The 15,958-nt window shown below is 38.5% G+C and overlaps 2 protein-coding genes across 7 annotated transcripts in view; one reads left to right on the top strand and one right to left on the bottom strand.

The window, feature by feature from the left end:
• Positions 1-2,031: 2,031 nt before the first annotated feature.
• LOC135200792 (venom protein 302-like) overlaps positions 2,032-15,958 on the top strand; it is a 36,584-nt gene continuing 22,657 nt past the window's right edge. For 2 of the 6 annotated variants that reach the window (XR_010311367.1, XR_010311366.1), the window contains exon 1: positions 7,683-7,931. Coding sequence is in view for 1 of the 6 variants with exons in the window: in XM_064229437.1 (XP_064085507.1) it covers positions 2,155-2,364; positions 2,867-2,932; positions 4,418-4,510; positions 7,002-7,100 (468 nt within the window). In the remaining 5 variants the exon portion in view is untranslated. Of the gene's footprint in view, positions 2,365-2,866; positions 2,933-4,417; positions 4,511-7,001; positions 7,641-7,663; positions 7,932-15,958 lie in introns of those variants that run through there. The other 4 variants (XM_064229437.1, XR_010311369.1, XR_010311370.1 and 1 more) reach the window with 4 other exon arrangements.
• Positions 11,630-14,239, bottom strand: LOC135200791 (venom protein 302-like). The gene is made up of 3 exons (XM_064229436.1): positions 14,080-14,239; positions 12,898-13,024; positions 11,630-12,290 (listed from the first exon to the last, which is right to left on the bottom strand). The coding sequence occupies exons 1-3, from the start codon at positions 14,124-14,126 to the stop codon at positions 12,072-12,074; spliced, it is 393 nt and encodes a 130-aa protein (XP_064085506.1). The 5' UTR covers positions 14,127-14,239; the 3' UTR covers positions 11,630-12,071.

Below are 15,958 nucleotides of genomic sequence, written 5' to 3' on the forward strand. Positions count from 1 at the left end.
TTCATTATAGCTTGTTATTCAATCAGAAGTCCGCGTATTCAGAGGCAGTTATCGACTGACTTCAAGCACGCATCGTCGGGTTTCAGGACTTGGTTTTGAAGACCAATTAAGGCAAAAGAAAATGTTTATAGATCAATAAAGGTAAAACCAATTAAATGTGAATAAAGCTTTAGTTATCAACTAACCAACTTCATTAAAATTTCGCCGAGAGAGGTCCTCCGAGGGAGACCTCTCTCCATCGAAAGTCTTCATCAGTGCAAACTGGCATAAGGAAGCCAATAGACTCCTAATGGTCGCAGAGCTTTTTTATCCCGTCCTGTTACTCCGACGTTGCAGATCGAACTCCCATTCGTCAATATGAAAGTCTGAAGCTTCTCTCTCTCTCTCTCTCTCTCTCTCTCTCTCTCTCTCTCTCTCTCTCTCTCTCACTCAATATCTGCACCAAATCTTCTTCACCTTGAAATACAAGCTGAAAAAGAATCAAGCCAGTTGCCCGCTCAGCGGCGAGAAGACAGGAAGTTTTCCGACATATTATCGTAGACATTAAACCGCATTATAAGTGAGAATTGAATACGAAGTTCATCCCAAGCGCACTTGTTGGATGCCCAAGTCTGTGACAAACTTCATATCACAGTATGAGATGCCATTCGCCCTCTTTCATTCCTGCCCTGCTGTCCGCCATGAAAATTCTGGGAGGATTCCCGTTTGCTTGGAATTACAAGGAATGCCAACTTGAGGTCAAGAGATCCATACCGTTCACTTCCTGGTCCATGATTGTGATGCCGGTCATGACTATACTCTCTCTTTGCTGCGTAGTGAACGCCCCCGTGAACCATGGAAAGACAACGTATAAAATAAGCACCTATATTTTAAACTATGGGACCTACGGCCTCCTGCTTCTGTTTTTCCCGTACTTCACTCTCAGGAGCTACGTTCTGGCCGATATGCTGAGAAGGATGGGGGAAGAACACGTAGATATTCGTAGATCAGTCACAGACAAGAGAGATGTCTTCACAGCAGTCTACGTCGCCTCGTCTTTCGGAACGTTCTGCTACATCAATTACGATGCCATTTTGAACTGTATGCAAACAATCCATAAGGTGGACTTCATTATTTACAAGGTGCCTTCCATCGTGTGCGATTTTGTGAGTGAAATAACAGTCGTTATTCTCATTCTTTCCGTCTATTACATACTGAAGATTCTGAGCATTGAGTCGGAAGAGAGTGTGGAGTTTCTCAGACAGACGTTTGAATCGCCATCGCCGTCCAACTCGAGTGATGGTCATCGACATCTTAAGTTACAGAAAGTCGCCTTCAATTCTTGGGATGCTGCTGCAGATACCACGAAATACGCAGAGACCCGACGTCATTCGGTAAGAAGACTTCTCTCCTGGTTTCCGTTCGCTATTAACACAGAGAGCACGTTCTCCTTGGGGAAGGAATGCCTATTTTAGTATTCACGCTAAAAGGTTATCATATGCTCCATAACCTGGATAAGCTGGTAGGCATCAATTTTATGCTTCTTTAATGATTTGGTTCTAATGCCGGCAAACTCTTCCATTTCAGGTCATTTGAAGTCTAACTGAATACCTCCTGCTCTCATTATGGAAGGCGTGTATAGCAAAAGCTCCTTTTATTATTATTATTTTTTTGGTATCTGATAATACCAATAAATGGGAAAATTGGGAGGTATGCAGAGTAGGGAGACAGGTATTTAGGGTTATGGGGGGTGGGGGGAGGGTGGCAGTTCCAGGTGGCGGAAGCCTCGCCCCGCCCCCACCGCAAGGTCAGGGCACGGCTCCCTAAGTAAGGTTAGGAAGGTAAGGTTTGGTTTGGTCAGGACACGATATCCTAGGAAAGGTTAGGATTTCTCTCGCCCACACCCGTCCTCTTAGTCTGCATCCGCTCCGGCAAATTAATTCACAATACCCTTTTTTGGGTTTTTTTAACAATTTGTTTTCACGAGACTGTGAATTTCTTAACAAAAACCCTTGTTATCTGAGTTCCTTTCTCCCGCAGATCCCCACCTCCGAGAAGAAATGTCGAAGAGAACGGCACCAGTCGATCACGGGTCCTAGAACCGTATCCCACGAAGGCCACCACGGTCGCAAAGATGGAAACGTAAGGCGTTGCCAGAGAATTGCTTCCCGACTAATGGCGTTCGACGACGTCGTCCACGAGATCGTGGATTACTTGTCTCCTCTGGTCATCATGATTCTGTTGAGTTGCACGCTCAACGCTACCACGATGCTCTACCTGATTAGCCAGAACATCGTTGCTATATACTATTATCTGACGTACAGCTTCTTGAAGACTATGAGTGTGGTCAGCATCGCCCGGTTAACTGAGCCTCTCCGGTGGAAGGTTCGCTTTCTCTTGTTTCTAGTGCTTAACTACTTAATGAAAGTATAATGGATAATAAGATTATCAAATATTGATAAATAGTAATGTATTTCGTAATCATATTTTATGGTATTTTCGGGCAACCTGTTCGCTTGTACATTGTATTTAGGAATGGGTACTGTTCCGAGTAAGAAAATGTAGATTTTTCATGTTAAATATTAATTTGGCTTCAAGTATCGTCACACAAACCACACACTGAAACACTGATATCAGTCTTTAGATTAAAGCACTCAGTGCACAAGTGAAATGATTGAAGTTTAATTTTTTTAAATATGTCCTTGGGTCACGTCATAGTTCCTTAGCTCACGTTAGACTTCATAATAGACTTGAAATAAAACTTCAAAGTGTAGTGGAACATTAACTTAAAGGCTATCAGGCGTGAGTATCGAAGTAGGGTTGTACTTTTCAGAGATGTTAGTTTATTCCTATTATGTTCAATGGTGAATCTTTTTGCTGCTTCCAGAGAGAGAACTGTCTTCGTGAAATACGTAAGATTCTCGTAACCTGCTCCTTGGAAGAAGAAGAAGAGGTAAGGCTGATTTTTGACGTTTAATAACTAACAGAAAGCAAAAAACTAGGAGCGTCGTTTTTAAATCATAAGCTCTTCACAGAACGATGCATAAACTCAACAGCCAAACGTCATAAATACGCTTTGGAAACTTATTAAACTTATATTACATACAAATCACCAATACGTTTTGTAAACATATCAAACTCATTACATACAAATCACGAGACAGGAAGACAAATGAATGGCCACAAGCGGGCAATTAATCTTTGGCGAATGATGGATGAGCGTATGAATGGATCCCTAAGACTGACAGTAAGTCGTTGACTTGTATTTGAACTGTTTGTGATGTGTGTGTGTTTGTGCGATAAGTTGCCGGCATGTTTTCCTGAAGTGTGGATGCATCTAACTGTAGCTGTGTTTTGAGCCTGCAACTGAGTTTGTGGAGTGAGCACTGAGGAACTATACTCTTGTTTTTTTTATCTGTCCATCCGCCTGTGGTGTTTTTGTATGGTAACACTGCGTCCCGGGCTTTAGATAGCTACGCTATTTGTAAGTTTTAGGTAAATAAAAGGATATCTGGGTGTACATTTGCAACTGAAAAGTGTTTTAATAATTTACTGTATGCGAATTACACCGTTAATATTCGAAATATGATATTATTATAATCGTTGAATGTAAGCTGAATGTAACTATCTAAAGCCCGGGACGCAGTGTTACCATACAAAAACACCACAGACGGATGGACAGGTGAAAAAAAAAACAGACTATAGGAACTTTCTAAAATCTGAAAGAGTTGGTTGTTTTGCTTGATGTTATCCCTTTCAGGACAGAATTTATTCGTTATTGTTTTATAGTGACCAAGTGAATTTGTAAAGAGTGAAATGATTTTGAGAGCAAATGGTACGATATAATATGACGTCCAGCTTAGGCTTATGTAGGCCAGGTCAGAAGAAAATAAAAAGAATGAAAAGGAAAAGAGAGGTTTGGAGCTTAACCATGATAGACTCGATTTCTTATGTGAAAAAAAACTAACATTGTTGCAATTCACTCTGCAAAAGATGTTTCTTAATTATGCCTTGTATTTTATTTTATTTTATTTTATTTTTTTAGAAGATGAGAGAGAACCTAAGAGTATCTCTCTCTTACATCATGGACTAGTTGTGTGAGCATTCTCTCACTGTATGGATCATTTTCCTAGGATAGCGCCTCTGTGGCGTGGTCGGTATGGTGCTGGCGTCCCACCTCGGTGGCCTCAAGTTCGATTCTCTGGCATTCCATTGAGGTGTGAGAGATGTGTATTTCTGGTGATAGAAGTTCACTCTCGACGTGGTTCGGAAGTCACGTAAAGCCGTTGGTCCCGTTGCTGAATAACCACTGGTTCCATGCAACGTAAAAACACTAATTTCAAATAACTACTTGCTTTTGTGGCATCTTTTGCATTATTATTTGAATGGTGTTGAAATTTCATGCCTGAAACTGCTGTTGACGAAGCCCATCTTTCAGGCTGTTCTGCGCAACGTGGAGAAAATGCTGCATGCAAGTCCGCAGTTCCATGTCTACCAGCTGTTCACGCTCGACTGTCGCATATTGCTGCCTGTAAGTCGCTTTTTTTTATAATCACTGTTCTTTCATATCCGCAAGGTGGAGATCATTATTATCATTATTATTTGTATATAACCACACCGTCAAATATGTCGATGACTGGGGAGGATTGGAGATGGAAAACCCCGATCATAGGAAACTTTGTGTATCGTCCAGAAGATCATACTGAGGTTCCTGAAGGTTCTGCATACTTATATCGTGAGTATTGGAGAAAGATGTTGGCTTCGGGCTGCATGACGTAGAGCTGGTAGCTCGAAGATATTTTTTGCTATACATTTAGTCTCATCAGTTGACCCCATCATCATACCAAGGTCACAGACCTGTAAATTTGATGGCAAAATGCCATTATGTCAACACCAAAACAGTTTTCTTGCTGTATAACTAATAAGCCAGCACTTATAAATCCAGTATTCCCAAATTTCTTAATGGAAATGTGGGCTCTTCCCTTTTAATCAAAATGTTCGGGTATCCCGTAGAAGCCTAGATAAAACTCGTTAAAAGACGAGAAGCAAAGAACTGAAGATAAATGGAAAAACGGAAATAGACAAGCATAGCGTCAAGGACGTCATTTAACCGCTTATGACGATTCCAAATTCGTCGTCGAGCATTACTGTGCAAACCGTTCATGATGAAGGCCGCTTGCTTAACCAATTAAAATGCCCGAACTGGTCTACAGCTGCAGACTTAGAAAAACCGAGAAGTATAATCATTAGTTATGGGAGCAAGGAAGAATAAAATGCATCGGTGTATGATTTGGGAAAGTTTGAAATCGACTATTCTCTCATTAATCTTACAAGGGCTATTAATATAGTGGTATTATATTTATGATCTGCCTCTGTATTTTTTTCATAAACTGGCTGATCATATTTGTCTGAAGGAGGAGGATTGATCGAAAGTTAAGGAAACGGATTAACTCGAAGGGCAGAGGTAAAGAGATACATAAAAAGAAGAAGAAAATATCCAGAAATATGAAGTAAACACAAAGGTAATTATGTAAAGAATGTCCATGAAAATTAAGGACGCCTGAAAGCTGAAAGGATACAAATAAATGTGAGTAATACTTAATGGTGATTATAAGAAAAATAGTTGGATAACGAAGACTAAGAAATTGAGATAAAAACTGTACGGTCTTCGTTCATTATTACTGTAGGAGAAGAGAAAATCCTCGCCACGAATCTACTTCCTCATTTTGCAGTTTTTAATGGATTTCCTGTGCGTCCTCTCTCTGTGAAATTGGGGCCTTGATATAGGATCGTGCATCCTTACATAATTTTACATAAGTATATATACCTGTGTAATCTAAATGATATCTCGTATGCAGAGGAAATTTGCCAAAATAAAGTTGTTTTTACATGTTCGATAAAAAGTTAGGATATAATGCAGTACTCGTATACATGCATATAGTATATACATATATCTATAGACATCACATGAAAAATCAATACAAATTATGTAATATATTGACTTATTCTCTGTTTTTTTTTCATCTGTCCATCCGCCTGTGGTGTTTTTGTATGGTAACACTGCGTCCCGGGCTTTAGATATATAGTTACGCTATTTGTAAGTTTTAGGTAAATAAAAGGATATCTGGGTGTACATTTGCAACTGAAAAGTGTTTTAATAATTTACTGTATGCGAATTACACCGTTAATATTCGAAATATGATATTATTATAATCGTTGAATGTAAGCTGAATGTAACTATCTAAAGGCCGGACGCAGTGTTACCATACAAAAACACCACAGGCGGATGGACAGATGAAAAAAAAACAGAGTATAGTTAGGTATTCACTAAATTACCTATTGAGCCTCATTAGACTGTTAACCCTATCTGTTGGACGAACTATGTGCCAGTCAATTTCTATTTTACATTATCCTGTAACAGTTGTTCGCACCATTAACCATTTTAAATGTTTATGAATGTCTTGAAGTCAAATGTAAACATATGTCCGGTATATTTTATATTTCTCTTATAATGATTGTCTTTCTCTTTTGATATATTACAAGAAAGAAGTAAAAATATTTTTCATTATAATGCTGTCTTATTTTTCATTTTGGGCTCTCAACACCTGCTTCTGTAGCATTATTATTATTATTATTATTTTATTATTATTATTATTATTATTATTATTATTATTATTATTATTATTATTATTATTATTATTATTTATGGGGAAACAAACCACAGTTATGTAAATGTAACATATATTTAAACAAACTTGAAAACTTTAAAGATAGCTTTCGGGAAGGGAATCTGTTCGGTTCCCCTTATCAATCTTGATAAGGGGAACAGAACAGATTCCCGAAAGCTATCTTTACAGTTTTTTAATTTAAATATATGTACATTTACATTACTGTGGGATTTGTTTCTCCATTTGAAGCCTCGTGCTACTATGAGGATTTTTAAATTTATTATTTTATTATTATTATTATTATTATTATTATTATTATTATTATTATTATTATTATTATTTTATATTTGACAGGTTGCCCATGGAGTAGTGACGTACTTGGTTATTTGCTTCCAGTTTAATTACTCAGAAGACCCGAGGCTAGTTGGGAATTCCACAGCTGATACTGAATGAAGAAGAACTCTCCAGTGAAATCTGCTTTTGAACAATAAGACAGAGGAGAAAGACTTGGTATGGACTATCGGTTCGGTTATCTGGTGCGCTCTTTATATATAATATTACGCAATATAAAAACACCGCATCGCGCTCCTAATTATCAGTAGAAGGATCCACAGTAATATTTTTGTTTATCAAGACGAAATATATTCGTCGAAATATTTTCTACAAATATATTTCGTCTTGATAAACAAGAATATTACTGTTTCCTTCTACTGATATAATATTATTATGTATTAATACTGAAATTGTGGTGTTTTGATTATGTAAATTCCATTTTTTTTTTATTCTGGAAGATTATATTAGCTCTTTCCATAAAATACATGCTGAAATTTATTATCTTGGTATATCTCATATATTTCAAAATTAACAGAGAAAAGGACTGAACATTAACCCCCCACCCCCCTTTGGTTAAAAACCGCGCGTTCGAAGGAAAACGCAAAAATGTTCACTCCCATAAAGTCGTGTGTCAAAGATACCCTCATAGAAGTAAAAAAGGTAAGACAATTTTCGTTCCCTTTTTAAAAGGTGGTATGCTCTAATTGCTTTATAAAAATGTAATGCCGTTTTTAACATGTAGTTGTAGACGACTTACTTTTGAAAGATGTTATTATACCTTTAGTTTGTCTTCAAAGATGTAATACCTGTGTTTACGAAGGAGTCCGAGTTACCATTAGTTATCGTCTAAACATTTTGTGGTGCTTATTATTATTCTAAAATCCTTTCAAGAACAGATCATTGGTAATCGACACACACTCAGTTTGAAGGATATAATTTTCAACGGTGCATGTGAGCTAATAATATATGAATGTTGATACCTAATATGTCCTTAGCCTTCCGACAATTTTGTCTTTGTCACTTGTGAAAGCAAGGCCATGAGATTCAAAGGCTAGGCCTAGTTGTATGGGGAGGTAGTATTTGTTATCTCCTAAATAATAATGGTTGTTGCCATTGTCACAGAGTCCGGCTAGACAAGTATATACTCAATGTACCCCAGATCTACTGTACTAGTTTAACAAGATTTGTTGCAGGGCAAAGACATAAACTTGAGGTTCCAGTACTTACCATTTTCGGGTAGACTAGGTATAGCATAGCTACTTCGTTGTCAAACTTTAGGTACCCATTCATCGCTCTTCAGAAACGGCCCCAAGTAAAATTTTAAACCATTAGGGCATTTTGGACTTCAAAATGCCATTATCCCATTTTTTTATATGCTTTAAATGTAAATGCCATTATCCCATTTTTGCTTTAAACATTTTTGACATTTGTGTCTGTAGCAGATGACATAACCAACCATACCTAACCTAACCCAACCCAACCCAACCCAACATAAGGTATCAGGTTCTTACCCATGTGCAAGATATCGTGAAAATATTTGATAAACTTACATTAATCTGGATAAGGACTGTCAGTTGTATTAAGGTCATTTTATTTCACTCGTTTTGTGTTTTTTCCACCCAAAAACCCTGCTTTCTCACTGCGGTCCCCGAATTATAGGACATAGGGTAGGGGTGTGCTGTCTCTAGAAGTGCTCATTTGCTAATGAAATGAATGTCAGAAACATTTAAAGTACACATTAAAACAGGAAAAAGATATATACTAGGCTACTCAAGTCTAGAATCCAATAATGATTTAAAGTATACAACAATGTCACCAAGACAAAGTAATATATACAGCAGCTGAGTGTTTCTAGTTGACCCTTAGTATGGCATGAACTTCATGGTCTCTAGTATTTAGGTTTTTCAGAACAAGTCAGGAGTTTTTGTTCGAAGTTTACCTTTCAACTTAAAATCAGCAACACAAAAATTGGTTGGATATAGAGGTTTACCATTAGTTTGTCGTGACACTGATGAATTAACTGTCATTTTACTCAGAAAAAGTAATAAAAACACAAGCCCCCTCATAACCAACAATAGAGGGTTGCAGTGGAAACCCAAGGTGATATTTTGATATCGTATTTTACTGATTGGTTATCTATTTTATATATTTATAAAAATTTGTCCACGCTACTTTCATTTCCAAATACATGAACCATATATTTTTCCCACAAGGAATCTTGTGGTGTATGCATTTCTGATTGTTTTGCTGGTCCAAAGCACTTGGCTTTGTTTTTCCCATGTCCCAGTATATCCAGCACTTATGGGAACCCAGTGGGGAACCTGGGTTTTTGAACAAGAGAAAACCAGTGTATAGTGAGATGGAGAATGTAATCAGTTAAATAAAACAGGTGTACCAGTGGGAATACAAACCATTCAACATTTATGTGCATATCGTTCAGTGAGCTGAAGTCAGTTGTTGAAACTTGGGGATAGTTGGGTTAGAAGGGGAAGTCCCCACTTGCCTGTGATCACTCACATTTTCTAAAGCTGCTGTTGAGTGAGGATACTTTGCTGCACTTCCTGCTGACTACCAAGATGTAACTTCTTTTTTTTTTCATTCATTTTTCTTTTTGCTTTGTTTTTGGCATCCCACTCCAAATTCTGATCAAAGGGGTGGCAGTGGGTAAGAAGGAAGGTGGATACTTCTTGATCAATCTCTTGTAAGGTGAAACTATCCTAAGCTGAAAATGCATTTTAGTGCACTTGTCCTAACGACTGTCATTGCCTAGCCTGGCCTAATCTACCTTACATATAAATTAGAGCACTAACATTAGCCTACAGTAGGGAAAATTCATTAACACAAAGCTTATTTTAGAATAAAGTGTTGAATATCCCATATGTGAATTATTGAATAATGTACAGTAATCCTTTGTTTATTGGGATCAATAAATACATGGCCCTGCCAGACATTGGAAATGTCTGGTTATCATGAAAAAACACTGGATGTAAAACTTGACGTTGTACCTGGTCACCATGTACTACTGCAAACACTTTATATGCTTTTAAACAACAAACAACAAGTACTATAGTTATGAGTGGATGTTTATACATAAGTTTCCAACTTTTTCCTCCTCGTTTCGTAACCAGATATACATACATTATATTCTTACAAATAACACACAGCATGATGTATTGCAGTGTTTGTACAGCACCTTGCTTTCTCCTTAGGACCAGTTGTGGCTGCACAGCGTGATGTTGTTAATTGACCTCCACTAGGACAGAACAGCATTTATCTTTAGGTTTATGATGGTTAAAGGTCAGATGAAAGAAAGATGACTGTCATCCATTTCCTTTATTTTTGTCCTCTGTCAGACAACAAATACGTAGCTGTATTCTTGCTGGTTGGTCAAGATACTGGTTAGTGGGTACATATGACTCCCTCTGCTCCCTTTTTAACAAGGGGGTGGGAAGAAACGTGGCAATGGAGGATGTATTTCTTGGATTTTATGATATGCTACCTTCTGAAATGTTCTTGTCTCACAAAGGGAATAAAAAGTAATAATTTCCTTGAGTTAATGAAAAAGCCACTGGTCAAACCTATCACCGATGACCTTTCATGCATTAGGATCAAGATTTTGTATGATAAGTGGTTTCAGGGGTCATCCTTCCCTTCTCACTTTTGAGACCAGAAGCAACACCAGTCATGATTTCTGGATAGTATCTACTACTTAAGGGGTAAGTCTCAACATGAGCTGAAGTTTTCATTTTCCTAGGAACAAATTGCAGGTTAAAAATATTTGGATTTTTAAACAATATGCATACTTCAAGTCTTCATCAAAATCTCACCTCAGACCAACTCTGCATTTGTCCCTGAAGTTAATTAAATTTGTTATTTTTTATTCATTCAGTCTTTTTCGATATAACTGTATTCTCAGAACTTACATTAATTCTTCCTACTCGGTAGACCCGGTGTCCATCACGGCTATTTCTTTTATTCAATTAAGTGGGTCTTTGAGCGCCCATCGCAGTCTTTAATTGACTCCTGTCATTTTAGATAAGAGGCCGTTGTACACCTTTCACATTTTCGTCCTTTTTTCCCCTTCAGTCTTGGAGAGCTTTTTATCTTGGTTATATTGCAGCCCAGGTGTGTTTAGTTGCAGCTTCTGGCAACTGACCTTTTACGTAATGGCTGTCGAAGAAACTTGGACGCTAGTTGGTAGGTACCATGTTTCGACAATGTATTTTTTTTAATGGAAGTTTGCAGGAAGCATTACAAAGCCGAACTTCGTAGGGTCAAAGACAAGTCAAACTTGACTGAACTTGGCTGGCTACTTTCCTGGGGCTATTTCGTCTTTTGGCTAGCGGGTCTTGGGTGGGTGAAATCCATTGATGGTATCACGTCTTATGTGGTTATTTATTTAGCCAGAAAATAATTTATAAAAACCATTCTCTCTCTCTCTCTCTCTCTCTCTCTCTCTCTCTCTCTCTCTCTCTCTCTCTCTCTCTCACGTACACACACATACACACAACGCGAAAACAGGAATCTTTTGTTTTTGCAGAAATAATTTACCATCCAAACCTCAAGATTGTGTTACATTCATAATTATGTAAAGGATTGCATCTGAGAACAGAGATTGACAATAATGTGTTGGATATTGAAATTGTCGATTGGAAAAAGTTTTTGGTTTCTTTATTTACTTTTTTTCGTCGAAGCAACAATTGTAATTTGGTTTTGCAGTGCATAGCCAGAACAAACCAATGTTTCTCATTCGACCACCTAAAGAGAAGTGAAATGATTCGGGGTACACGCACACAGTGGCTACATCTCTAATTTTGAAGTCCTCAAAACTTCTCTGCTTATGCTTCCGTTTAGTTGGAATTTTGGTGGAATAACGAAGTCGGACCTTGCAATTTTAGCCACAACCAACACAGAGGTCTGTAGAAAACAACAATCCGTACCATAATATCGAAGCTAACCCTGATTAGGATGTATCAAGCGAGCGTGAATCCAGAGTGCTTTAACAATATAAAACGGGGTCTGAACATTTCGGTAGCTTCGGGATCATCAAGATGATGGAGCAGTCAGAGTGCTTCGGCTGACTCCCGGAATCTACTTTGCTGGAGGCGTGGTTGAGGATGTCGTGGTCGAGGAAGGCGTGGTCGTAGATGCAGGTTCTGTCGGGGTAGTGGTAGTGACTTCGGTGGCGTTGTGGCATTTGCCATCGAAGCCAATACTGTCCTCATACCCTCCGGGTACCTTCACGCATGTGTACCCTTCTGCACAAGTGCCAGTCACGCCCCACGGTCCTCCGCATTCCTCACCCGGTCCCTGGAAGTATTCGTTTATTAGTCGGATTTTATCATTGGATGTCAGTTATAAAAAGTAAGTCAGGTTTTAATCTAAAATTTTCAGTACTTAGGATATCCTGTGTCCGATTTTCTCATTTTTAAGCTTTGACACCCCCCAAAAATATATAATAATAATAATAATGAAGAAGAAGAAGAATAATTTGGCCCTTTGAACGTTAAATAATATGTAAGACTTTTAGATTTTCAAGTAGGGTTTATCCTTGAAAAGGTGTACTTTATAAGGCAGATGCCTTTGATCAGCTTATGCGTGCCCCAGATTAGACATCTGCCGGTAAGAGGCTTGAACGTCTGGGTATACATATTTAGTTGGAGTACATTTATTTGTAAGTACATAATTAGCAGGCATGTTAATATATATGGTCCAAGGGAAGAGACGGAACGTAAATCTAAAGGCCCGTCCACACGGCCGAGCTTTGCTCGACGAACTTTGTTCGATGTGACGTCAGAAGCAGAGAAACCGCGGCAAAGTTCTGACTTTTCTCGCTGTTTCTCCGCTTCTGACGTCACATCGGACAAAGCTCGACCGTGTGGACGGGGCCTAAGACCGTGGCCACGCTAAGACTCACCCTGGCACATTCCAGGCAACACTCGCAGGCGTCTTTTATCCTTCCATACGAACAGCTCTCTTCCTTAGGTTCGTCAACGCAGGTGAAACTTTTGTCAGTGTGGCAGGGACAGGTAAGGCCGTAAGCACTGCAGAAAAGAAATGAAACATTATTTTCAGGGGAGGGTGGTGGAGGGGACAGACAGCACCTATGTAATCCAGAAGTTCATGAAACTTAGAAAGCGGGAGAGTAATCCGTTTACAGGCTGCTATAGGAGCAAGAGCCCGTGCTGGCGTAAGGCCAGCTAAATCTAAAAAAAAGAGGGTAATCCTGTATTAGCATTAGTAACAGCTTGCTATTTAAACAGGGCTACATTTATATAACTGTGAACAGTTATATAAATAGGAGCACGTAAACTAGAGGTGAGGCCTATATGATAACATACAATAATCGAGTGTGTGTCAACTTTTCAATTCGCTGGACCAGGAAGTAAGAAATTACTTGTAATAAGAACACAAGAATGATAATAACTATTCCAGGTAGGCGAAATGACTGTAATTATTACCTCACGTGCGAAAGTGGGGGTAGTAACTATCAATTATTGTTGAAAAGGGGGCGTGTCCGCGTGTATACCGAAAAACAACCGGTTATTTGAAATATGGCGTACCGAGTTTCAAAGCCGGAAACAGGACACCAACGAAACTATGATAACGATGTAGTGAAATGTATATCCACGTCCTTTTTTGTAATTCTCACTCATATTCAGTTATATGTGGTTTCCGGAACCATTTTCATTTTCGTTAACGGCTGGGCGTTCACTGATGTTTCTTTCTCGTCAATGCTTTCTTCTGACATTTTACGAAGATTATTTGGTTATTCGTCGCAAAGGCCTTCGCTTGAAAAATCATAAGTAGGATACATGTCATCAAGGAAAGGCTACTATAGAAAGCGTCATGGCAAAATAAATGATGATAATAAATATTGAAAATGAAATAAATAAATCATTACCAAAAAAAATCTTTCGACAAACATGTTATCAAGGAAAGGCTACTAGTACAAAAGTGCCATGGCATAAAAATGAATAATAATGAATATGAAAATGAAATAAATCGTGCAAAAAAAAAAAATCGATAAACAGTGCTTAAGAAGTGCAAACGTTCGAGCGCCTGCTCTTCAAAGGAATCTACTTATAGATATGCTCACCTTTCAATGAAAGCGACGAAACCGAGGAAAAGGATAATAGTTTTCATCTTGATGTGGCGAACTTGCACTAGTCAACTGCACGACGGTCTGAACCTCTGTGAAACCTCGGGGAACAGTCCGCGCCTTTTATACATCCAGTCCTGAATCACCTGAAGCGAATGCTTTTTTTCTCCCCCGTCTTTTTTTTCCCCAGTACGTAATGACTATTCTCGAACGATCCTTTGCTCCACTGGTTGCGTAAGATCGGATGTCTAAAGAAAATCTACTTCAAACTGGTGCTGTGGCCAAAGGCACGTAAGCCCTTGTGTCGCGGCCACGGAACATTGCCTACGCCATTTTTGGAAGGCTGGCATCGCTGCTGGCCTTTTGCAACTCCGTGTATGATCCTCCTCAGAATTCACTTTGGTGGAGGCGCCAGGGTAGGGTCGATGATCTCTTATTCCCGTAGTATATGCGAAGCTGAAGTCCCTTTTCTCGCGTTTGCCCCATAATTCATATTAACGTCGAATGAATTAAGATAGTCCACAATACTAATGAAGGAAACCGTGTGTTATAAATCATAATTTGAACGTACAAATTCTCGCGGTTAGGTAGGGCGTGTTGCCAGTCGCTTCCCTTAATAAAAATAAATCTTTGACAAAAAGAAATGGATTTCTTTCTCAGAGTTAGTCATCACAGGGCCCTTCAACTTTCCCCTTTATTTTGAAGTTTTGTCTCTTCACCAGTCTTTCTCGTCCGTGAAGATATAAACAAAATGAGAACCTATGACCTAAAGGGATGATAGTTTAATGTTTCACTGTTTAACTTTAGTTTTATGTACAGCCCTCCACAGGGATGGTTCCCTCTCTGGCGGGCCATTGTACGTTTTCAAAAGTTGCTACTTATATTTTATAATTGCCTTTTAGTGTTTAGTGTTTTCTTGAGTGTGGTGTTAAGGATATGTGTATATCTTACTTTTTATACGCAGATACTTTTTATTTTTAACGCTATTTCAGCCTGTAGAATTATATATATATATATATATATAATATATATATATATATATATATATATATATATATATATATATATTATTGTTGCGATAATGTAACTGTGGGTCAGTGGAAAAGAAAAAAAAAGTTTGGAATTATCGTCATGCTGGATACCTAGACAGTGCTGGTGTATGATGTAGATGATGTTGAGGCCCTAACATCCAGCGAGTGGGTGGGTGTGTGCATGCGATATGAATGCGAGTGGTGCAAGTGGCAGTACGGGAGATAGACGAGTCTCTCATGAGCATTATTCAAGTGAGCATTAGTAGTCGCTAATGTCACTTGAGCAGACTGCAAAATGGGTCCATCCTTTGATGCACACACACACATATATATATACTATATATACTATATAATATATATATATATATATAATATATATATATATATATAATATATATATATATTTACTTTTGATAACCATTCTCTCTCTCTCTCTCTCTCTCTCTCTCTCTGTGGAACCCACTTCCTAGTGTGGTCTATTGTTGCAAAAAAAACGTAGCGAGTCGGATCAAATTACCGGAGGCGTTTCAGATATTCTCTGTTCGTGCTTGCAATGACTCACCCGACGCCACTACTGTTTTACTATAAAGAATACGGAGTAGTATACCACGAGCAAGATGCCATCCATCAACGTCCAGTTTTAGGGTGTGTTGATAGAATGACTTTCAGATTTTAAAAGTGTGCTGACGTTTCATTACGAAGGGTCATGGACGCCTTGTGTATAGATGAGGGAGGAGGGTCGGTCGTTGAGGTCCAAACAAAGATTTTTGCTCATACCGCCGGTTGACCAGTTAGCGTGGTTTACATTCTGTTAATTAAAGGGCAAAAGATATTATTCCATTGCG

This window comes from Macrobrachium nipponense, chromosome 27 (assembly GCF_015104395.2).
Source record: "Macrobrachium nipponense isolate FS-2020 chromosome 27, ASM1510439v2, whole genome shotgun sequence".
Taxonomy (NCBI): Eukaryota; Metazoa; Arthropoda; class Malacostraca; order Decapoda; family Palaemonidae; genus Macrobrachium; species Macrobrachium nipponense.

Coding starts and splice junctions, on each gene's coding strand:
- LOC135200791 (XM_064229436.1), bottom strand. CDS start 14,126: ATGAAAACTATTATCCTTTTCCTCGGTTTCGTCGCTTTCATTGAAAG. Junction 13,025..14,079: donor TTCGTCGCTTTCATTGAAAG/GTGAGCATATCT, acceptor TCTTTTCTGCAG/TGCTTACGGCCTTACCTGTC. Junction 12,291..12,897: donor GTTGCCTGGAATGTGCCAGG/GTGAGTCTTAGC, acceptor GAATACTTCCAG/GGACCGGGTGAGGAATGCGG.